Source organism: Pan troglodytes, chromosome 1 (genome assembly GCF_028858775.2).
Source record: "Pan troglodytes isolate AG18354 chromosome 1, NHGRI_mPanTro3-v2.0_pri, whole genome shotgun sequence".
NCBI lineage: Eukaryota > Metazoa > Chordata > Mammalia > Primates > Hominidae > Pan > Pan troglodytes.
This window is the reverse complement of record NC_072398.2, coordinates 209,455,969-209,479,567: the sequence shown is the minus strand read 5'-3', so window position 1 is coordinate 209,479,567 and position 23,599 is coordinate 209,455,969. Positions and strand designations below refer to the sequence as shown.

At 51.3% G+C, this 23,599-nt stretch overlaps 1 protein-coding gene across 6 annotated transcripts in view; it reads left to right on the top strand.

Annotated features, from left to right (window-relative positions):
* ALPL (alkaline phosphatase, biomineralization associated) overlaps positions 1-23,599 on the top strand; it is a 69,776-nt gene that overhangs the window by 35,116 nt on the left and 11,061 nt on the right. For 4 of the 6 annotated variants that reach the window (XM_054663500.2, XM_016955828.4, XM_016955846.3 and 1 more), the window contains exons 2-6: positions 9,911-10,075; positions 16,439-16,558; positions 16,909-17,024; positions 18,932-19,106; positions 19,863-20,038. In XM_054663500.2, coding sequence (XP_054519475.1) covers positions 10,015-10,075; positions 16,439-16,558; positions 16,909-17,024; positions 18,932-19,106; positions 19,863-20,038 — 648 coding nt within the window. In that variant the 5' untranslated portion in view covers positions 9,911-10,014. Of the gene's footprint in view, positions 1-7,141; positions 7,301-9,910; positions 10,076-16,438; positions 16,559-16,908; positions 17,025-18,931; positions 19,107-19,862; positions 20,039-23,599 lie in introns of those variants that run through there. The other 2 variants (XM_016955817.4, XM_016955850.3) reach the window with 2 other exon arrangements.

Here is a 23,599-nt window from a genome sequence, read left to right as displayed (position 1 = left end):
GGGTTGTTAATGAGGACACAGCAGGTCAGGTGTGTCACAGTCAGCACCTGGTGCACCGTAGTTCTTGAATGGGAAACCAATGTTAGACGCCAAAGGAAACAGTTTCGGAGGTGCAGGGACTGACCCAGCAACACACACCTGGGAAGTGGTGGAGCTTGGGCTTGGATCAGATTTGCTGGCTGTGTGACAGCTCACCCAGTGACTTCATTGCTAGGCCTTGGTTTCAAAATGTGGTGACTGAGAGTGGTGCTAAGGCCCTAAGTTTGGGTCACACTCTCACCTAAGTGAGAACCTGACCAAAAAGGGGGAATTTTAAAACAAAATTATGAGCTGGGCGTGGTAGCTCACACCTGTAATCCTAGCACTTTGGGAGGCCGAGGCATGTGGATTGCCTGAGCTCAGGAGTTCAAGAATAGCCTGGGCAACATGGTGAAACCCCGTCTCTACTAAAAATACAAAAAATCAGCTGGGCATGGTGGCATGCGCCTGTAGTCCCAGCTACTCAGGAGGCTGAGGCACAAGAATTGCTTGAACCTGGAAGGCGGAGGTTGCAGTGAGCTAAGACCGTGCCACTGCATGCCAGCCTGGGCGACAAAGTGAAACTGTCTCAAAACAAAAACAAAATTATGAGAGGCTGTTGTTTTGGACTAAACGCATACACTAGGCCCCAACAGACCAGACGAAACCTAAATAGAGTCACTTGTGCTAAATGTGATATCATCAAACTAAAACTTTAAAAAGAACACATAAATGCTAAAACCAGGTTTTGGTTTTTTTTTTTTTTTTTTTCTTGTAAACAGGACATTCCAACATTAAAAAAAATACCCTCTAACCCTTAAAAAAAATAACCTAAAGTCTTTATTCCCACCTTACAAAACCCACTGTCCTACTGTTTCGCAGTGGGTTTCGAGACCAATTAAGTACATTTACAATGGTGATAGTGACATCAGTGACTCGTTTTGGTCAATGTCTCAAAATTTAAAAAATAACTAAAGAAGGGAATTATTAAATCAAATCTAGCCTAATGCTGCCTTCTTACATATTTTAAGTTCAGCCTAGCGGTTTCTCTACATTGTAAACTATAAGAAATAGAGGTGTAAACAGACTATAGCCTACACTTGTGCCAATCACCAAGTTTTGGGGGTTTTTTTTGTTTGTTTTTTTGTTTGTTTTTTTGTTTTTTTTAAGACAGAGTCTCACTCTGTCGCCCAGGCTGGAGTACAGCATTGTAATCTCAGCTCACTACAACCTCCGCCACCCGGGTTCAAGCGATTCTCCTGCCTCAGCCACCCAAGTAGCTAGGATTACAGGCGCCTGCCACCATGCCCAGCTAATTTTTGTATTTTTAGTAGAGACAGGGTTTCACCATGTTGGCCAGGCCGGTCTCGAACTCCTGACCTCAGGTGATCCACCCTCCTCAGCCTCCCAAAGTGCTGGGATTACAGGAGTGAGCCACCATGCCCAGCCACCAATTACCAAGTTTTAGCCAATCAAATGTCGCCAACTGTTCAAACCGTGTTCAAATGACAAGTGCTAAGCTGTAACCAATCTGACTGCACCTCACTTTCCTTTTCTGTTCATAAATCTTCTTCTACTAAGTGGCTGCACTGGTTCCTACTCCGGCTCAGGAGGCTGCCTAATTTGCAGATCGTTCATTGCTCAATTAAACTCTTTTAAATTTATTTTTTTATATTTTATTTTATTTTATTTTGAGACAGAGTCTCGCTCTGTTGCCAGGCTGGAGTGCAGTGGCGCGATCTCAGCTCACTGCAACCTCTAACTCTCTAGTTCAAGCGATTATCCTGCCTCAGCCTCCCGAGTAGCTGGGATTATAGGCACACACCACCATGCCCAGCTAATTTTTGTATTTTTAGTAGACACGGGGTTTCATCATGTTGGCCAGGATGGTCTCGATTTCCTGACCTCGTGATCCACCCACCTCAGCCTCCCAAAGTGCTGGGATTGCAGGCAATTCTTTTAAATTTAATTCAGCTGAAGTTTTTCTTTTATCAATAGGGCTAATAATCCCCACCCTGCCAGTATCACTAGGATGTTGTGAGGATCTGACGCAATTTGAGTTACGGGAATGTTGAGAAAGAAAAGGGCATAATGGAGTAACGAGATTAGTTTTCCTGTTATGGTGAGGTCAGTGGCCTTTCTGGGGTCAAGAAGAGGGGACTTTCCTTGGCACCAAGAGGGTAAAAGTGTCTCCTCCTGACCTTGGGTATTTTGGACCATGGGATCTGAGGTGTACCAGGAGACAGGAAGTGTGATCAGAAAAGGCCTGGTCTAATGGTGCACAGCTGTGCATGTGCCAAGTGGCTTGACCTCTCTGGGCCGTTTCTGAATCTGTGAGATGGGAATCATAACCACTCTCCTGACTTCATAGGATGTTTTGGGAGAGACTGGATCTGGGTTGGGGAGACAATTTTGGAAGCAGAAAAGGCCCCTCCGTGCTGGCAACAGCTCGTCCACCTCCAGCCTGTGTGTGCTGCCTCCTGGGTGACTGCTGGCTTTAGGCCAGCGCCTGGCAGGGCTTCACTAAAGCCTCCGTAGGCTGCTGCTATCTCAGTTCTGAGGTACGGGCCGTGGAGACCCCCAGATTTGGGCTTAAATCCCAACTCCACCATTGCACCTCTGAGCCTCTCTTTCTCTGCAAATGGGGATACTAGTCCGTAGCCCAGATGGGGCCTGGTACACAGTTGGTGCTCAATAAGAGCAGTTCGTCTTCTTCTGAGCATGGGTGCATCCCTCTGGCTGGGGTAAGCACCAACTCAGATTTCTAGGCCCATAGATGGGCTGGAACAGCTGCTGCTGTTAGGGGAAAACCTACTGTGTTACTAGCCAAGGGGTTCCCTTCTGTGTTTTTACCCCACAGGGCACCTGGCTCAATGTCTAGCATACAGTAGGTGCTTTGTCCACACTGGCTGGTCAGTTACCTCCAAGCTGACAGAAACTCTGTCCCGTTCCCGACTGTTTCCATAGAACCTAGCACAGAGATACTCAGCAGGTGCTCTGTAGGTGTTTGGGAGTGAGGAATGAATGAACAAAGTTGAATGAACAAGCATCAGGCCCTCCCCTGGGGCTCAAATGGGAGAGAGGAGCTTCGTAGCCTGCTCCCCCTCCCACCCCAGCACTCCGTTTCATCCCTCCTGACTAATCCACAAAGATTAACCCAGGGATAAAGCGGGTCACGGCCACTGACCCAGGGCTTTGGAGCTAGTGTGACCGAGTGTGTGCAGGGCATGGTGGCTGCTCCCAGGGGCCCCCTTTGCCCCAAGATGGCCCTCCTGTCCCCCATCCTGGATGTGGTCCTCACGGTGGCCCTCAGCCTCCTCCTCCTGGGGCTGACCCTGGGCCTCCTTTGTTTCTTCACTTGCCGCCTGGCCAGGCCGCTCAGGTAGGGGAACTCAGCTGGCCTGACTCCCCCTGCATCCCGCCAAATTCCCCATCCTAAGCTCGTTCAGCTTCCATTTGTTCTCGTGAGATGGAGCAAGCGGGGCACTCATTTCTGTTTCTCTTCATGGTGGGGAAACCAAGGCCCGGAGAGGTTAAGCCCTGGCGTCAGCCTGGGCTTAAATGGCGCATAGTCGAAGACTAGCCAAACCCTCTGCTGGGTTTCCTAAGCTACAAAACGGGGGCTCTTCATCCATATTGTGAGATCAGGGATGTAAACAGCATGGGGCTGAGTGGAACATGAGGGCCTAAGAAATGGTAGTGACATGTTTGTCCCATTCTTCTATCATTTGCCCCAGATCTTCTGAGACCCAGCCCAAGGCTGGCTTTTTGCCCCACTCCAGGATGCTCCCGGGCCCTCTGCCTGGGTTGCTGAATCAGTCCTCAGAGCTAAGGCCTGCCTGGCTCCTCAGCCCCCTGCACTGAACTGCCAAGTAGCTGCTCCTCTGGCGCCACAGCCTAGCCGGGGCTTCTGCACTGGCCATGCGTAATCAGGCTACGGAGGAGCCGGGAGCCTGGCAGAGAAGGGAGGGAGGGGGTGGCAATGGGGCTGACACACACCCGGAGGCCCCATTTTAAGCTGGCAGACATTGGCAGAGGGTGGTGGGCAGCCGGGGCCCCTGCAGCCCCAAACTGGGCCCCTCCGCTTCCAGGGCTGCCACAGAGCAGCCAGGAGCCTCTGCGCGGGGGAGGGGTCCGAGGGGTGGGGCCAGCAGGGAGGCTCTGGGTTCTGAAGGCTTTCCCAGGTCCCCACCCCCTCCTTGTCCTGAGCGGAGGCTATGGGAGAAGGCACCTGCCTCCAGGCCAAGCCTATCTCAATGCCTATCCCTGGGGCCAAAATTCAGAGCATCCCAGCCTGAACTGGTGGCACTTAGGGAACTGCTACCATGTGCAAGGGCTCGGGATGCAGAGATGGGTAAGATGATGGTCTTTACGCTCACAGAGCTTCAGGCTAGCAGGGAGGAGAGACAAACCAATAACCGGAAGAATAATCATGTGGGGCTGGATGAGCCTTTCAGCGCTCCCGGGTCACTACACTTTTATTTTTCTTTATTCGCTCACCTGTCTTGGACCCTTGGTGCAGAGAGAGTGGGATGCGTTATCTCACTTAGCATATGACATACCCAAATAAGCTCTCAGTTCTTGTTTTATTTATTCGTTTTTTCCTTTGTCCCCACTCCCTGCCTCCCCACTGCCATTCCCACAGCTCACCGAAGTCCCTATGCTAATGTACTTAATATGGCCTTGGAGTTGTAAGTGTCCTTGTACGTTACACAGCATTCTGTCCGTGGGGGTGGTTTGCACTTACATACACTGCGTTTGATTCTTTACATTCATCACTCAGTCCTCTGCCTTTAGACTCCACCACGCTGCTGTTTTGACGTCTAGTTTTAATACCACTGCCACGCAGACATTGCCTCCACCACTCCTTACTAATTCATTTCCCTAGTTGTGGACGAGACTGCCCCGGCTCCTCACCATCATAAGCCAGTGTTAAAAGGAGTTCGCCAAAGCTTTCTCCAGCGAGTATGATGGTTTCTGCAGGTTCTTGGCATAAAGCCTTTATCAGATGAAGGAAATTCTTTTCAATGCCTGGTTTGCTGAGGGCTTCTGTCACATTGTTTTCTGTGACCCCATTCCCTCTCCCTAGGTGAGCACGTCAAGTTTGATTAGGGTGTTAACTGCCACCCCTGTGCCTATGATTCCCAAATTTATACTCTAACCCAGACTTCTTTTTCAAATGCCAGAGTCAAATATTCAGCTGCCTCCTTAGTGTCTCCACTTCTAAAAGACATCTCCAACTCAACATGTCCAAAAACAAGTTCCTGATTGTCTCCACCTCACGCCTCAAAAGACCACCCCAAACGCCGAAAGGCTGAATGCTTTTTTCTTTTTCTTTTTTTTTTTGAGATGGAGTCTCACTCTGTTGCCCAGGCTGGACTGCAGTGGTGCGATCTCAGCTCACTGCAAACTCTGCTTCCCGGGTTCAAGTGATTCTCCTGCCTCAGCTTCTCAGGTAGCTGGGACTACAGGTGCACACCACCACGCCCGGCTAATTTTTGTATTTTTAGTAGAGAGAGTTTCACCATGTTGGCCAGGCTGGTCTCAACCACCTGACCTTAAGTGATCCACCCGCCTCAGCCTCTCAAAGTGCTGGGATTACAGGTGTGAGCCATCGCACTTGGCTCGGTAGTATATGGCTCAGAAACATTGCCATTTACAATAGTTCCCCAAAAAGCAAAATTCTTAGGTATAAATCTGGATTCACAGTCCAGAATGCTAACCATTACACGATGGAACCCGTAGGTATAAATCTAAGAAAACATATCCAAGATCTACAGACTGAAGACTACAGAGTGCTGATAAAACCGAAGAACTCTGACTGAATGAGTGGAGAGACGTGGTGTCTTCATGACTGGGCAACTCCATGTGGTATAGACGTAAACCCTCCCACATTGATCTGTGGATTTAATACCATACCTATCAAAAACACAGTGGTGGAGGACAGATCAGGGATCGCCAGGTTTAGGGATGGGGGGATTGTGTAACTATAAAGAACGCAAGGGAGATTTTTGGGGTGGCAGAGCTGTTCTGGGTCCTGATGGTGGCGGTGGTGGTTACATGAATCTATCCATGTGTCAAACGTCAGAACCCTCATTTTACACTTGGGGGCAACAGAAATCCCTCCCTCTGGAGGGGGTGACCTGACTGCTAATTCCGGAATCAGGAGCCCTGTGGTCAGGTTTCTGCTCTGCAACTTCCTGTCAGTAACCTTGGGCAAGTCTCCGTCCAGAGCCTTGGTTTTCTCATCTGTAAAAGGATATGATAGGTCCTTTTCTGTCCACTGCATAGTTGATTAGTGAAACATCATGGTGAAATTCTTTATGAACTATGGAGTGCAGCACATAGACTTGCTTTCATTTTGTCAGTATCCTTTATAGATTGTTCATATAAGCTCCCAAAGAGTAGTAGTTATTTTATTGAAATAAAATGCGCGTAGACAAAAATGTGTGTATCATACATTGACAGCTGAACCCACCGTGTAACCAGCACCCACCCACCCAGATCAATCATAAACCGAACCGCACCAGCACCCCAGCAGCCCCTTCCCGTTTCCATACCCTCCACGTGGAGCCTCCGTTCTGTCTCCCAACGCCCTGGGTTAGTTTTTATACTTTCTGTCATTGGAATCACACTGTAAGTGCTCTTGGGTTTAGCTTCCTTTGCTCAAGCTTACCTTGTGGGATTCATTCATGTTGTTGTGAGGAGTTGTGGATCATCCATTCTCCTTGCTGTCTGTGGTGCTTTCTGTGTTGTGAACACACACAATGTATTATCCAGCCTGCCGTAGATGGAGGCAGTTTTGAAGCCATTATAAACAGGGCTGATGTGCACATTCTGCTGGAGAGAAACGGGTCCCAGGGTACAGGTAGGATGATCAGCTTCGGTAGATCCTGCCGGTTTTCCCATGCGCTGTGCCTGTCTGCACTCCACCAACGGCGAGCGGACCTTCCGGTAGTTAAACATCTTCACGAACTCTTGGACTTTCCTGCACACACAGAGAAGATAATTTTGGATGGCTCTTCCCTTCCCCCCACAACCTTCCTTAGGGCACTGGCTTTCAACTGATGTAAATATTTACTATGCCAAGCACTAGGAGGGCAGAGACAAACAAGACAAAGTCCTCACACTTAGAAACTCCCGGTGTGGCAGCTGAGATGGCCCAGGAAAGAACTATATTACCTTCAAAAAGAGAGGTACATGCGATGTTTGAGGTGGCATGAAGCTCAGTGGTGTTATATTGGAATGAGTGAGTGACCATCCTGGAGCCTTCCTGAAAGAGGTGACTTCGTTTTTAAGTGATTTTAAATAATAGTTTAATGAATTAGTATTTCGTATTCAGTTAATAACATTTTTCTGATTTTAGGATTTGCTATATAAATATCTGGAAACCGTAAAGTAGAACAAAAAAAAAAAAATGTAGGAATCATCTGAAATTCCAAATTCTACCACTCACAGTTAAGTGTTGTTAGATGTTAGATGTGGGATATTGCCTTTTAATTTCCACTCTGCGCCGCCACCCCCAGCCCCTACCCCAGAGCCGTCACTTCTGGCACTGGAGTGCAGCTTGCGTGTTTTTTTTTTTTTTTTTTTTTTTTTTTGAGACACAGTCTCGCTGTCGCCCAGGCTGGAGTGCAGTGGCGCGATCTCGGCTCACTGCAGGCTCCGCCCCCCCCGGGTTCACGCCATTCTCCTGCCTCAGCCTCCTGAGTAGCTGGGACTACAGGCGCCCGCTACCTCTCCAGGCTAATTTTTTGTATTTTTAGTAGAGACAGGGTTTCACTGTGTTAGCCAGGATGGTCTCGATCTCCTGACCTGGTGATCCGCCCGCCTCGGCCTCCCAAAGTGCTGGGATTACAGGCGTGAGCCACCACGCCCGGCCATTTGCGTGTTTTTAAGGTTGAATCAAGATCCCTTCTTCTGGTGGTAGTGGTTTCTTTTTCTCCCTTCCCTTCCCTTCCCTTCCCTTCCCTTCCCTTCCCTTCCCTTCCCTTCCCTTCCCTTCCCTTCCCTTCCCTTCCCTTCCCTTCCCTTCCCTCCCCTCCCCTCCCCTCCCCTCCCCTCCCCTCCCTCCTTTTCTCGTTTTCTTTTTCTCTATTTTTAAATTAAAAAAAAAATCTTGGATGGGCACGGCCGCTCACACCCGTAATCCCAGCACTTTGGGAGGCCAAGGTGGGCAGATCACCTGAGGTCGGGAGTTCGAGACCAGCCTGACCAACATGGAGAAACCCCATCTCTACTAAAAATACAAAATTGGCCGGGCATGGTGGCGCAAGCCTGTAATCCCAGCCACTCGGGAGGCCGAGGCAGGAGAATTGCTTGAACCCGGGGGGCGGAGGTTGCAGTGAGCCGAGGTTGTGCCATTGCACTCCAGCCTGGGCAACAAGAACAAAACTTTGTCTCAAAAAAAAAAAAAAAAGAAAAAATCTTTTTCCTTTGAGCTGGAGCTGCAAAGAGCAGAATTTTTAAAAAGAAAAGAAAATTTTAAAAAATTAAAATACAAAAATTTTTCTGAGAGACAGGGTCTCGCTGTGTTGCCCAGGCTGGTCTCCAACTCCAGGCCTCAAGCGAACTTCGTCCAGCCTCAGCTTCCCAAGTAGCTGGGATTACGGGCATGTACCACCATGCCTGGCTTTTTTTCTTTAAACAACTTTTTAAGAATGTTTTATTTTGTTTTTACTTATAATAATTGGACTAGAGTGGTGTCTTATCTGTCACAACACTTTTCTAACGGTAGAGTGTGTATTACTGCTGTTTCCCACAACAAATGGTGTCATATCTTGGTTTTGGCTGAAGCAATAACATTTCCCAGTGAAACTCTTGCCACTTAAAATTCTTTGTCTTGTAACTCATGTGCAACAGGGTTAGTACATTTCTCAGCTGCCAATGGGGTTGTTCTTTGTGATTTAACAGGAAGACCACAGTGTAAAAACATTCTTATGCCATTAATACATGCTTGTTTTAGGCTACTTGGAAAATTCAAAAAAATAAAAAAAAGAGGAAATAATCATTCATAGTCCTACCACCCAGAGAAAACCACAGTTAATGTTTTGGTGGATTTCCTTCCAGTTTTTTTTTTTCCACCTAAACTCTTCAATTACATCCGACTTTAAATATATATATATATATATTTAAAATTATAAAGATAATACTGTATCTCAGCACAAAAGAAAATTTTGGAAATGCAGAAAAGACAATGGAAAAGAAAAATCAGTTGTCTGTGATGTCACCACCCAGAAATGGCCACACTTACCAGCCAGTTTTTTCACGTATGTGACTCCTACCATTTTTATATCTCTTACCATAAACGACAAGCTCTAGAATAGAATGTAGCAAATGTAGGGGTCCTGAAAGAAGGGGTGCACTCTGTTTTGTCCCTGATGTTCCTGGGACACAGGTAATTAAAAGGCTGAAGACCGAGTGCTGTAGAACAGGGCTTCTCAAGGTGTGGTCTGCAAAGCAGCAGCTTCTCCTGGGAGCTTATTAGAAATACAATCGGAGCCTCACGGGTGGGCCGGGAATCTGTTGTAACAAGCCCTTGGGGGATTCAGATGCTTGCTCTCCTTACAGTTTGAGAAACACTGCACCAAAAGATTGGACTCTGGGAGGTAGGGGGCTTCAGATGAATTGAAAGTGGAAATTCACTTAGGAAATGGGACGGAACCGCTTTGCAGCATGGAACTCATTGACACTGACACAGCTGTTTGTGTGGTTAAGCTTCCTGAGACAGGGACCAGCTGGGTTTGGCATCCCAATGTCGAGCCCCATGCCTGGTCTGTAATAGGTGCTCACCGAATACTTGTTGAATGAATCAAGGAATGAATAAGTGAGTGAAAAAGGATCTCTAGAGCTGTGCCCCACATGCCTCTTTTTCTCTTTTTTTAATTTCTAGGATTGGAACATCAGTTAACATCTGACCACTGCCAGCCCACCCCCTCCCACCCACGTCGATCGCATCTCTGGGCTCCAGGGATAAAGCAGGTCTTGGGGTGCACCATGATTTCACCATTCTTAGTACTGGCCATTGGCACCTGCCTTACCAACTCCTTAGTGCCAGGTATGCTTGGGGACACAGGTGGAGGCATAAAAAGGTGGTGCAGATGGGGTATGATGAGGGCAGTGTCTACGTTTTAAGGTCCCAGAACCATCCAAAGTATTTAAGAGCTGAAAACAGTGTTCAGAGCAGGAAACCTCAGCCCTGCTACTTGCATGTGTTAGTTGAATAGGTCACTCTTTTCCCATATATATATATTCCCATATATATATATATATGCCCATATATATATATATTTCCCATATATATACACGCACACACATACACATATATATGAAATATATATATACAAGGAAATATATATTTTCCATATATATATATTTCATATATATTATATATATTCTTTCTTAATTTTTTTTTTTTTTTGAGACAGGGTTTCGCTCTGTTGCCCAAGCTAGAGTGCAGTGGCGCCATCTTGGCTCACTGCAAGCTCTGCCTCCTGGGTTCACGCCATTCTCCTGCCTCAGCCTCCCGAGTAGCTGGGACTACAGGTGCCCGCCACCGCGCCAGGCTAATTTTTTGTATTTTTAGTAGAGACGGGGTTTCACCGTGTTAGCCAGGATGGTCTCGATCTCCTGACCTCGTGATCCGCCTGCCTCGGCCTCCCAAAGTGCTGGGATTACAGGCGTGAGCCACTGCGCCTGGCCTGTCTTTCTTTCTTTCTTTTCTTTTTCTTTCCTTTCTTTCCTTTCTTTTCTCTCACATCCGAGTGAAGAGACCACCAAACAGGCTTTGAGTGAGCAACAAGGCTGCTTATTTCACCTGGGTGCAGGCGGGCTAAGTCCGAAAAGAGAGTCAGCCAAGGGAGATATGGGTGGGGCCGTTTTATAAGATAGGGGTAGGTAAAGGAAAAATTACAGTCAAAGGGGGTCTCTGGTGGGCAGGAGTGGGGGTCACAAGGTGCTCAGTGGGGGAGCTTTTTGAGCCAGGATGAGCCAGGAGAAGGAATTTCACAAGGTAATGTCGTCAGTTAAGGCAAGGACCAGCCATTTTCACTTCTTTTGTGGTGGAATGTCATCAGTTAAGGTAGGAACAGGCCACTTAAATTTCACTTCTTTTGTGATTCTTCAGTTACTTCAGGCCGTCTGGATGTATATGTGCAGGTCACAGGGGATATGATGGTTTAGCTTGGGCTCAGACGCCTGACACTTTCTTTTTGAGACAGAAACAGAATCTCACTCTGTTGCCCAGGATGGAGTGCAGTGACGTGATCTCAGCTCACTGCAACCTTCGCCACCCAGGTTCAAGTGATCCTCCTGCCTCAGCCTCCCGAGTAGCTGGGATTACAGGCGTGCACCGCAACACCCGGGTAATTTTTGTATTTTTATTAGAGACGGGGTTTCATCATGTTGGCCAGGCTGATCTCGAACTCCTGACCTCAAGTGATCCACCTGCCTTGGCCTCCCAAAGTGCTGGGATTACAGGTGTGAGCCACTGTGCCCAGCCTTTTTCTTGTCATTTGTAGTTCTCACTAGTGAACTCATCTTCAACAGGAGTTTTTTGTTTTTCTTTTTTTTGAGACAGTGTCTCGCTCTGTCTCCCAGGCTGGAGTGCAGTGGCGCAATCTCGGCTCACTGCAAGCTCCACCTCCCAGGTTCACGCCATTCTCCTGCCTCAGCCTCCCAAGTAGCTGGGACTACAGGTGCCCGCCACCATGCGCAGCTAATTTTTTTGTACTTTTAGTAGAGACGGGGTTTCACCATGTTAGCCAGGATGGTCTCGATCTCCTGACCTCAGGTGATCCGCCTGCCTTGGCCTCCTAAAGTGCTGGGATTACAGGCGTGAGCCACCGCACCCGGCCGAGTTTTTTGTTTTTCTGTTGGAGATTCACGCGGAAGTGTTTCCACAGCATGGCATGGTGTTTTCAGGACACTAGGGGTTCAACTAATTCTAGGCCAGTTTTTATGTTGATTTCTTGGTTTACAATTCTTATACTATAAATTCGGATCCCCACTTAGACCTGGCTCAGATTTGGACTTGAATTCACATTTCTTATGAATGACTGTCTTTCTCTATCCCTTCCATAGCTCCAAGGCAAAATGTGTACCTTAAAACAGCTTCAGCAGACCTGGTGTGGTGGCTTTAGCAGGCCTGGTATGGTGGCTCACGCCTGTAATCCCAGTGCATTGGGAGGCTGAGGTGGGAGGATCGCTTGAGTCCAGGAGTTTGAGGACAGCCTGGGCAACATAGTGAGACCTCCATCTTTAAAAACAAACAAACAAACAATTAGCTGGGCATAGTGCTGCATGCTTGTAGTCCTAGCTACTTGGGAGGCTAAGGTGGGAGAATCACTTGAGCCCAGGATTTCAAGATTATGATGAGCTATAATCAAACCACTCCAGCCTGGGTGACAGAGTGAGACTCTGTCTCATAAAAAGAAACCAGCTTCTGGCCGGGAATGGTGGCTCACGCCTGTAATCCCAGCACTTTGGGAGGCCGAGGTAGGTGGATCACTTGAGGTCAGGAGTTTGAGACCAGCCTATCCAACATGGCAAAAACCCCTCTGTACTAAAAATATATAAATTAGCTGGGCATGGTGGCGCACTCCTGTAATGCCAGCTACTTGGGAAGCTGAGGCAGGAGAATCACTTGAACCTAGGAGGCGGAGGTTGCAGTAAGCTGAGATTGCGCCACTGTACTTCAGCCTGGGCAACAGAGCAAGACTCCATCTCAAAAAAGAAAAGAAACCAGCTTCAGCCTGAACCTGTACCTGGCTTGCCATCGCAGGTGTTCCTCTCTGCATCAGCTCCTGTGGGCCCCTCTGGTTTTAGATTCCCTCATCAATGCTGCCTCCTGAGGATTTTCCTTCCCCCTTTTCTTCCTTTTTCAAGCTATGTGCTATTTTTTTTTCCCCAGCATTTCTGTATCTGGAGCTGGAGAAGAGAGCCTTCCTCGGCTCAGTCCATTATGTGGCTAGAAGTCCCCACTTGCCTTCCCCGCACTCCAGTGTCTCCATCTGTCCAGTGGGGATGAGTTCCTCCCGCTTAGGGTCATCATGGGAATCACATGGGATAGTCACAGTGTCTGGCAAGGAGTGGATGCTCAGTGAATGTTGGTCTCTTCTCTTAGGACGGCTGTATTTCAGCAGATGAGGAGATGGGGTGCAGTGGGGCACTGAGCCTGAGCTGCTGAGCTCTCAGGCCATTGCTGCGTCTGAGACCTCGTGGTGCCAGTTGCATCCCTGGGGGACCAAGGTCACTCTGGGACGGGGTCCCTGCCTTCTCAGCACTTACAGCCCACCTGGGTGAAAGATGAACTAATGGATGAAAAGGGAAAAGGTGAAAAAGTGACAACATGAAAAATCTTCAAGCGTTCAGCAGTTCAACTTTTTGTATCTGCTGTTGCCAGGCTGGAGTGCAGTGGCACAATCATGGCTTACTGTAGCCTCAAACTCCTGGCTTCAAGCAGTCCTCCCACCATGGCCTCCAAAAGTGCTGGGATTACAGGATGAGCCACTTCTTCAGCCTTCTTTTTTTTCTTCAATTAGGTATAACTTACAGAAAAGGGCACTGATCTTAAATACATAGCCTGAAAAAAATTTGACATATATTTATACCCATGTAACCACCACCCAGATCAAGACAGAACATTTCTGGTTGTGCGGCATCGGTGGGCTTCCCTGTGCCAACCCCCTCCCAAAGCCAGAGGAGATGCCCAGGCTTACATTGGCCACCAGAGACTCGCTTTGCCTGTTTTGAGCCTCATATAAATGGAATCATATAGTATGTACCGATCAGTGCCCCTTCCCCGGCATTCTATCGTGAGCATTAGCACATATCATTTAGTAGTCTCCAAAAACAATAGCCTCTTGGAATCCAGTTGTCCAGAGCCATCGTTGCTTAAACCAGACTCCAAACCCTTCTCAGGGACAGGGCCTGGGTGGCTCTGGTGAAAAAGACAAGGACTCTGCCCTTGTGGGACTCCAGTCTAGAGAGAACAAGCACTCGACGGAGCAGGGGACCCGGTGGCAGAGCCTGGGCTGAACAAGGGCAACAGGTGTGGGGCGGGCTGATGTCAGCCCAGCCCCGGGACCTCCAAGCTGTTAAGTCAGGTACAGGTTGTAGCGGGTCAGGGTGGGTAGAAGGTCTTCACCACCCAGTGGCACCCAACTGGCCAAAGAGGCTGTATGACCAACAGCACTGTGGTGTGTTTTGAGGAAGGCAGGAGGGAGGCTGGAACCAGCCTGGGCCTGGGGGACCTCGGAGGAAAACCTTTGGCCCCGGCCTTGCCCAGACTTTATCTCATGTCATCCTAGAACTGCCTGTGGATAGCTATGGGTGTCCCATTTCCTGGGGCAGAAACTCTTGTCCAAAGGCACCCTGTCGGGCAGAAGGGCCAAGGTGCTCCCAATTCCCAGTGGGGACTGCGTGGGGACGTCTGAAATTGATGCCCTCAGCAGACACTTCCAGAAGAGAGAGGGTGGACCTGGGGCTGTGGGGATGAGGGCAGTGGGCTGAGGGATTGGGGTGGTGGTGACGTAAGGGGAGGCCTCTTGGGGAGGGGCGTGGGGTGTGCTTGGGTCCAAGGCTAGAGCTGCACTGCAGCACCCTGGCGTCTCCTCGCCTGTGCTCTGCGCCTATGCTAGGCTGGGGCAGAGCCACGGCGACGCGTGAGTTTCCGGTTCTCCCACTTGGGGCCCTAATCTCAGGCTCTCCATTTCCTAATGTGGAGGAGACACTGGTGCCCACCTGCCAAGGCAGTTGAGAGGAACAAGAGAAGCTGTGTGGGGGGTCCCTGGCATCTCGCCCAGAGCCAGTGCGTGTGTGAGGAAGGAGGGCTGTTCTTCACCCACGGCCACTCCGAGAGCCAGGCACGCGTCGGAGCTGGGCCAAAAGATGAGAATTGTGTCCCCAGCCCACGAACATGCTACACGGCCTTGGACAAGACCCTCCCACTCCTGATCTCTCCTCCCGTTCTGTGCAGTGGGAGGCCTTGAAAGAGGAAACCGCTAGGGAGCCTCCTCTCTAGGCTTCTGAGCAGATCTGATAGGGCCCTGGGACAGAGGGGAGCCCCGCAGACTCTGGGAGGGACTCCAGCTCCCATAGCCAGGATCCTGGTCCAGCCCTGGAGACGGGATAATGGGGATGGGAGGCAACTTTTGAGCCTCTCCTGTGGGTCAGGTGTGTCACTTGCCTTATCCGGCCCAGTCCTTAGAGCGACCCTGAGGGGATGATGCCAGCAATGTCATTTAACAGGGGAAGAGACTGAGGCTCAGGGAGGTGACAGAGCTAGTACTTGGAGCAGCTGGGGGTTTTTTGTTTGTTTGTTTTTGAGACGGAGTCTCGCTCTGTCACCCAGGCTGGAGTGCAGTGGTATGATCTCAGCTCACTGCAACCTCTGCCTCCCGGGTTCAAGCAGTTCTCCTGCCTCAGCCTCCTGAGTAGCTGGGACTACAGGTGCACACTGCCACACCCAACTAATTTTTCGTATTTCAGTAGAGACGGGGTATCACCGTGTTGCCCAAGCTGGTCGTGAACTCCTGAGCTCAGGTGATCTGCCTGCCTCGGCCTTCCAAAGTGCTGGGATTACAGGCATGAGCCACCATGCCCGGCAGCTGGGGTTTTAATTGAGGTCTGTCTGGCACTAAAGCTGTGGATTGGTTGCTGGACACACACACACATGAGAAAGAGGGAGAGAGAAAGAAGTGTTCTTAGTTCTCATTTTATCTCAAAACCATAAAGCTCCAGCCAGAAGTCACTATCAGCCAAGAGGGATGGAGGGGGCGATGAGAGATGCAGAATGTCGTCCTTGATAACTAATCCTAACAAGAGTGAGATCACCTGGCTCCTTTAAATTTGACACATTAAGCAAAAGGCAAGCTTCGCTTTCCAGCACTGCTATTAACTCTGCCACCAAGTCAGGTTCCTGCTGAGCCTACTTTAATGAATAAGCTAAGCAGAGTTGATAATTGATGGCTGGCTATATCAGGGGACCCCTTCTGCTGGAAGGAGTTTGTTGAATAGGTTAAACATTACTCTCTTAATTGTGCTAGCACAATTCATTTGCTGCCTTAGCAGCTCATCTCCCTACTGGGTAGAAGGAATGAGCATGGGCTTTGGAGCGAAGCCCAGCCCTGCCAGTGTCTGCCTGTGCTGTGTGGCCTTAGGCAAGTTGCTCGTTGTCTCTGAGCCTTGGTTTCTTCATTCTGAGATGTGAGGAGAAGACCCCAGGGTCCACAGGCTTTTCTGGAGGATCTGGATGGCGCATATTTATAAATCACAGGTGTGTTGTCTGGGTGGGCAACTATTGCACCCACCTCCAAGTTCAGGCATTCCAGCCTGAGCAATCAGAAGTGGGGGGATCTGTACGTCTGGGGATAGGAGGCTATCCTTACCCCACCAAGTAACTGCCTCTCTCTCTGTTTAGAGAAAGAGAAAGACCCCAAGTACTGGCGAGACCAAGCGCAAGAGACCCTGAAATATGCCCTGAAGCTTCAGAAGCTCAACACCAACGTGGCTAAGAATGTCATCATGTTCCTGGGAGATGGTGAGGCCCAGGGGCCTGTGGGAGGGGTGGGACAGGACACCTAGCTAGGAGCCTGGGAGCCAGGCTGAGTTGAAGGGGGCTGTGTTGAAGGGGCTAGGGCTCTGGAGGAAGGGTGTTTAAAAGGATGAGGGGCCAGGCTGTGGATTCAAGAGGCCTGCTCTGCCAGGCAGCCCCCTGAGGATCTGGGGGTGAAGGGAGAGAGGGGCTGCTCACTGACATTTACAGAGCCACGCCCAGTGCCAACTGCCCGAGCCTGCCTTGGTACCGAACTACAGAGCTTCTGGGTACCCAAGCAGGCTGATTGGAGAGGCAGGAGCACGAGAGACTGAGCCCCCCACTCCCCACTGCAGGGATGGGCGTCTCCACAGTGACGGCTGCCCGCATCCTCAAGGGTCAGCTCCACCACAACCCTGGGGAGGAGACCAGGCTGGAGATGGACAAGTTCCCCTTCGTGGCCCTCTCCAAGGTGAGCCCCATCCCCAAGCCCAGTTCAGGTCTGTATAACCAGTATCCAGGTCGAGCATCTGAACATGACAGCAGCCAGAGGTCCCCTGACCCCCTGACCCCCTCCATGCCCAAGCCCACTCCCCACCTGGAGCAGCCACCACCCTGACTTCTGACACCATAGCATCACTGTACCTGCTTGCGTGTGTGTGTTTAGAGAGAGGGTCTTGCTCTGTTGCCCAGGCTGCAGTGCAGTGGTGCAGCCATAGCTCACTGCAGCCTCCAACTCCTGGGCTCAAGCCATCCTCCCACATTAGCCTCCTGAGTAGCTGGGACTACAGGTGTGCACCACCACATCTGGATAATTAGAGACCCCCTCAAGGTCTCTAATTCTCGGGCTTAAGCGATCCTCCAGCCTTGGCCTCCCAGTCTTGGGATTACAGGTGTGAGCCACCATGCACGGCCTATATATGCTTTTTTTTTTTTTTTTTTTTTTTTTTTTTTGAGACAGAGTCTTACTCTGTCTTCCAGGCTGGAGTACAGTAGCATGACATCAGCTCACTGCAACCTCTGCCTCCCGAGTTCAAGTGATTCTTCTGCCTCAGCCTCCCAAGTAGCTGGGATTACAGGCACGCGCCACCATGCCCGGCTAATTTTTTTATTTTTAGTAGAGACAAGGTTTCACCCTGTTGGCCAGGCTGGTCTCGAACTCCTGACCCCAGGTGATCTGCCCACCTTGGCCTCCCAAAGTGCTAGGATTACAGGCGTGAGCCACCGTGCCTGGCGTGTATACACTTTTGCATGAAGTTCCAGTTCATTCATTCTTTCCCAAGGCAGTTCATGAAGTTAATTAGACTATAGGCATACCTCACCTATACTTCGGGTTTGGTTCCAGGCCACTGTAATAAAGCAAATATTGCAATGAAGCAAGTCACACATTTTTTGGTTTCCCAGTGCATATTAAAGTTATGTTTGCACCCTACAGTAGTCTTTTAAGTGTGGGATAGCATTATGTCTAAAAAAATGTATATACCTTAATTTAAAAATATGCTATTGCTAAAAAACACTAATGAAGTGAGCTCATGTTTTTGGAAAAAATGATGCTGATGGACTTGCTTGACACAGGGTTGCCACAGATCTTCAATTTGTAACAAACACAGTGTCTGTGGAGTACACTAAAATGAGGTGTGCCTGGACTGACCTAGGTTGTTCAAGGCAGTGTGCACTGCCGGGTAGCTATTGCTATTGGTGGTGGTGATAGTGGTGTTATGTAATAACCTCCAGACCCTGGGTCAGGCCCCAGGCTCACTTTTGGGGGAGTAGTGGGGACTATGGTGCCTTCTGTGCCTTCAAGGTGCTCTCAGGCTGGTGGGGAAGGGAGACAGGCAAATAGTTTTGGGGTCTCTGCTAAACATCCGGATGTAGGGCAACCCTGTGATGGTGGCCGCAGGGCAGGTGGCAGAGAAGTCAGCGCTGGTCTTGGCCCCACCCTTCCCTTCCCCAGTCCCCTTCCCCCTCACTTTCACTACCGTATCCCCAGACCCCCCACTCCTTCAAGAAGGCCCCTCCCTCTCCCTTCTCCAGGACTCCCCTGCTCCCCAACCCCTCCCTGGCTTCTGCAGCCCCAGGCCCAGAGAGAGGCCTCCGCTGACCCCACCTGAGCCCCACTCTTCCGCCAGACACTTCTCTGTACTTTGGAGAGCGAAGGTCCTGCGCCAGTGCTGCCAGGGTGCAGGGAATGATGGCAGGAAGCAGGCAGCTAGGTAGTCCTGTGGCTGTGGGGGGCTTCAGTGGGCAGTGGGCCTGGTCAAGGCTATGGGGTCCTCTCTGGTTCCTCACGCCCCAGTCCCCGTGGTGTGAGTGTAGGCGGGGTGGGTGCCATAGGGGCGAAGGCCTGGCCATCTCCTGATCCTCCTCTCCCACCTGCAGACGTACAACACCAATGCCCAGGTCCCTGACAGCGCCGGCACCGCCACCGCCTACCTGTGTGGGGTGAAGGCCAATGAGGGCACCGTGGGGGTAAGCGCAGCCACTGAGCGTTCCCGGTGCAACACCACCCAGGGGAACGAGGTCACCTCCATCCTGCACTGGGCCAAGGATGCTGGTGAGTCGGGGGAGCAGTGGGGAGCAGGACCAGCTTCGTGGCCTGTCCGGGCCTCAGTCTTTCTGACTGTGTCATGGGAAGGGGTCAGAAAAGGCTTCTCTGTGGGGCTCCCAGCTCTGATGTGCTGGGAGTCTGTAATATCCATGGGATTCCTTCCGTGACAGGGGAAGCTGAGGGTTCGGGGTTCACTCAGTGGTGGGTTCTGGTCCCAGTTCATTTCTCTGAGTCGATTCTTCATTTGACTATAAAACGGGTGGGAACGTAGCCCCCTCATAGGGTTGGTGTGAGGAGGGAGAAGTCAGCCCAGGGCTAGCCTGTGGGGTGCAGTCCATGGCCACGCCCCTTCCCTCCTCAGAATTGGGAGGCCCAGCCCGTGCCCCCAGAAGCTTTAGTCAGGGGCCAAGGCCAAAACACAGGTGACAAGGCCAACATACAGGTGACAGAGCCACAGTCCACTTGAGATCCCTCAGGGGTCCTGTGGGCGCCTTGATGAAGGGGAGGACTCCAGCCCAGGTGCTCACATCTCAAGGGCCTTCGGGGTGAGGGGAGAGGGTTCCAGAGGCAGTGTTCTGGCTGCTCGGCTACTTGGAAGCCACTGCCAGACACCTACTGCTGTGGATGGGGAGACTGAGACCCGGGCAATCCTCAGAACTGAAGCGGGGGCCTGTCTTTAGCGGGGAGGGGGAGGGGAGCGAGGAGGCCTCTGGGACACCCCGATCTGTGGATAAAGCCAAACCCGCCCCTCCTGCACCCCAGGGAAATCTGTGGGCATTGTGACCACCACGAGAGTGAACCATGCCACCCCCAGCGCCGCCTACGCCCACTCGGCTGACCGGGACTGGTACTCAGACAACGAGATGCCCCCTGAGGCCTTGAGCCAGGGCTGCAAGGACATCGCCTACCAGCTCATGCATAATATCAGGGACATTGACGTGAGTGCTCGGGGCAGCCGGGCAGGGACGGGGTGAGGCGGGGCCTCTGGTGGGCAGGAGGCCTCAGGCCCAGGCTGGCCCGGAGAAAGCAGCCTGGCCTGGCTCCCCACACACCTGGGAGGCTCCCAGCCCATTAGGGGATTTGCGGTTGGGCAGGCAGGCACTGTGGGATTTCTCTGCGGTGGGGCTGCGGGGTGAACCCTCATGTGACCGCCACCACACCCCAAGAACCAGGCATCCAGGGATGATTCCATAAATTGAAACCTGGTGCTGTGCCCACCTCTGCCCCCCACTACACAGGGAGGTGGTGATGGCCAAGTGTCGTCTGCCTGCCCTGCGTATTCACATGGTCACAGATGGGTGCATATCTGTACACTCAACCACCAGCATGCCCGGCAAAGAGGTGGTGTGTACAGTGGTTGGCTAGTGCCAGCTCTCGTGTTTAAACTTCCGAGTTCCAGACCTTGCCCTGCGTGTTGCTAGCTGTGTGACCTTGGGTCAGTTACTTAACCTCTCTGAGGCTTCCCTTTCACAACTCCTTTGTGAACTGTACCTGCCTCATAAGCTTACACCAAGAACTGATTAAGATAATCCCTGTGGAGCTCAGCACAGGACCCGAGGCCTAGCGAGTGCCCAGAAGGTGGTGGCACTTATGCAGGAGCCACATGTCCTTGCCCTGAAACACACTTCAACAAACCGAGCTGACTCATGGAGACAGAAGTCATCCATGTGACGCTTACTCTCTGTTCTTAAGTGAGAATGCCCGGCTCGTTCCTCTTCAGGCTTTTGTTGCCTACTGTGGGGGACTGCTGAGGCGATCTGGGGACTTCTGCCCCTTGAGCCTGGAATGGGGATTCGGTGAGGGGCAGAGAAAGCCCCCCGGCCCAGCTACGCCTCACCTCTTTCTCTCCACCACCAGACAAACTCATCTGCCTTCAGCCCTCCATGCACTGCCCCCCACAAATTTCTGGGGGCCACTTGGCCCCTCTACAGTAGAGACCCACGTCTGCCCTTTTCCCAGCATGGTGGATTAAGTACCCGCTTTCAGGACACACAGTGCTGTTGGCCCCTTTCAGTGAGCAGACATCTGAGGCCAAGCCACTCATCCTGGCTTGCCTTCACCCGACATGTGGCCTGGGGCGAGTTCCTTCCCCTCCCTATGCCTCAGTTTCCCCACCTGTGCAGCAGGAACAGAGAGCCACACTTGCTTGCTCCCAGGGCCGTGGGAGGCCGTGATGAGGTCATGGATGTGAGAACATTTGTTGTACAGGCACAGGGTATAATTACATGGGGACTGCTCCTCAGAGGGGTTTGTCAGGGACAGCCTGAGCAGGGGACAGGAACTTGAAGGAAATTCGAGGGGAGGGAAGATGTTTCAGGTGAGGGGGTGGGAGATGAGGAGGGGGGGCCACAGGGGCCACATCAAGGGGCACAAGCCAGGGAGTGAGTGAGGAGGGAGGACCTGTGTGAGGATCCCTTTCTTTCCTCCTCTTCCTTTCTCTCCCAGCCCCACCTGCCTCTCCGTCACCACCCCCCCCCCAAAAGCCTCCCAGTCCCCAGACTGTACATGAAACAAAAATCCTGGTGTCCACCCTGAAAATAAATACTGTTGCTTAAAAAAAAAAAAGAAAGAAGAGAAAGAAAGAAAGAAAGACACAAACCCAAACCCCAAAGCCAAACAGCAAGTCTGTTATTTGGGAGTTTAATGAGCCCGTGTGAAGTCGCTGCCGGGCTGGAAACGATGAGGCTCCCTGCAGGAAGATTGGGGGCTTCGTTTTCCACTCTGAAGATGCCAAGAGGTCAGGTTCTGTGGGAACAGTTGTGGGGTGGGGGGGCAAGGGACCCGTGACCTGGGGTCCCCTTCTCCTTCTTCTCCTCCCAGCCCACCCTGCCCCCTGAGCTCCTGGCTGCAGCTGAGAGCAAGGACTCTGCCTCTCTGAACCACTTGTCTCCCCACTCCTTCTGGCAATAGAAATGCCTTCCAGTGGCAGCCACCCCCTGGGTGCTGGGGACTTCCCTGGGTGACTGCCTTTCCTCCTGTGATGGGTCTGTGGATGGATGTTAGTTGCATTTTATTTATTATTATTATTTTGAGACGGAGTCTCACTCTGTCTCTAAGGCTGGAGTGCAGTGGTGCGATCTTGGCTCACTGCAACCTTCACCTCCCGGGTTCAAGCGATTGTCCTGCCTCAGCCTCCTGAGTAGCTGGGATTATAGGCGCACATCACCACGCCCGGCTAATTTTTTTTTTTTAATTTTTAGTAGAGGCGGGGTTTCGCCATGTTGGCCAGGCTGGTCTCAAACTCTGGACCTCAGGTGATCCGCCCGTTTTGGCCTCCCAAAGTGCTGGGATTATAGGCGTGAGCCATCGCACCCGGCCTATTTTATTTTATTTTTGAGACAGGGTCTCGCTCTGTTGCCCAGGCTGGAGTGCAGTGGCGTGATCATGGCTCACTTCAGTCTCAGCCTCCTGGGCTCAAGTGCTCCTCCTGGCTCAGTCCCTTGAATAGCTAGGAGCACAAGCCTGTACCACCATGCCCGGCTAAGTTTCGAAACAAATTGTATTTGTATAGACAGAGTCTTGCCATGTTGTCCAGGCTGGTCTCAAACTCCTGGCATCAAGCGATCCTCCCGCCTCAGCCTCCCAAAGTGCTGGGATTACAGGCATGAGCCACCGCGCCTGGCCAGTCACATTTTATGGATAGGAAAACTGGGCTCACAGAGTTTAGGTGGCAGGCCCTTGGTCAGTAGGCGATAGAGTCAGGGTTCAAACCCAAGTCTGACTTCAAAGCTCACGGCCATGACCATGGCCTGGACCCAGGCTGGTCCTGGGGCACCTTTCCCACCTCTCCTGCCATCCTGTGTTCCTGGCCCCCTGTGCATTCCACAAAACCTAGGTTCTAAGGTGGGAGACAGAGTGGAGGATAGAGCAAGGGACCTATGAGATGCAGGCCTGGAATGGTGGATCTGGGGCCAGTGTCAGGCAGGCTCTGCACTCCCAAGGTGTCAGCCAGGGGCAGTGGCCCGGGCTGGCGCCCGCGGTGACAAGAAAACACTAGTGTGGTGGTCACCGCAGGCGGCTGCTGTTATGCTCTTGGCCCTATTTTAAAAATAGTCAGAACTTCAAACATGGACTCCCAAGGAAAACAAACAGTCCCGCGTCCGTCTGCCCGCACACACCAGCTGGTGGGTAAAATTAGCCTGGTGGTGACTACAGAGCCGTGAGGCCCGGCCCCGCTGTTTGCCCAGGCTGCGGTGGGCTGGCTCCCAGCTGTGGGCTGCCCCAAAGACCTCCCTGGCTGGAGCCTCTCCCTGCACACATTCAGCCTTCCACCGTGGGAGAGGAGGCTCTGGGAGTCCCTGCCCTCAGCTGCATGAATACAGCAGGGCCCTAGTGCCATAGCCGGAAAAGCCCTGGGTTTGAATCCTGATGCTGCCACTTCCTGGCTCTGTGGCCTTCGGGGGAAAAAACCAATTTCTGTGCCCATTTTTTTAGTTGGAAAACAGGTGACCAGGGTTTATTGCAGCCTTGGTATGAAGTTGAGTCAGAATGTATCTTAA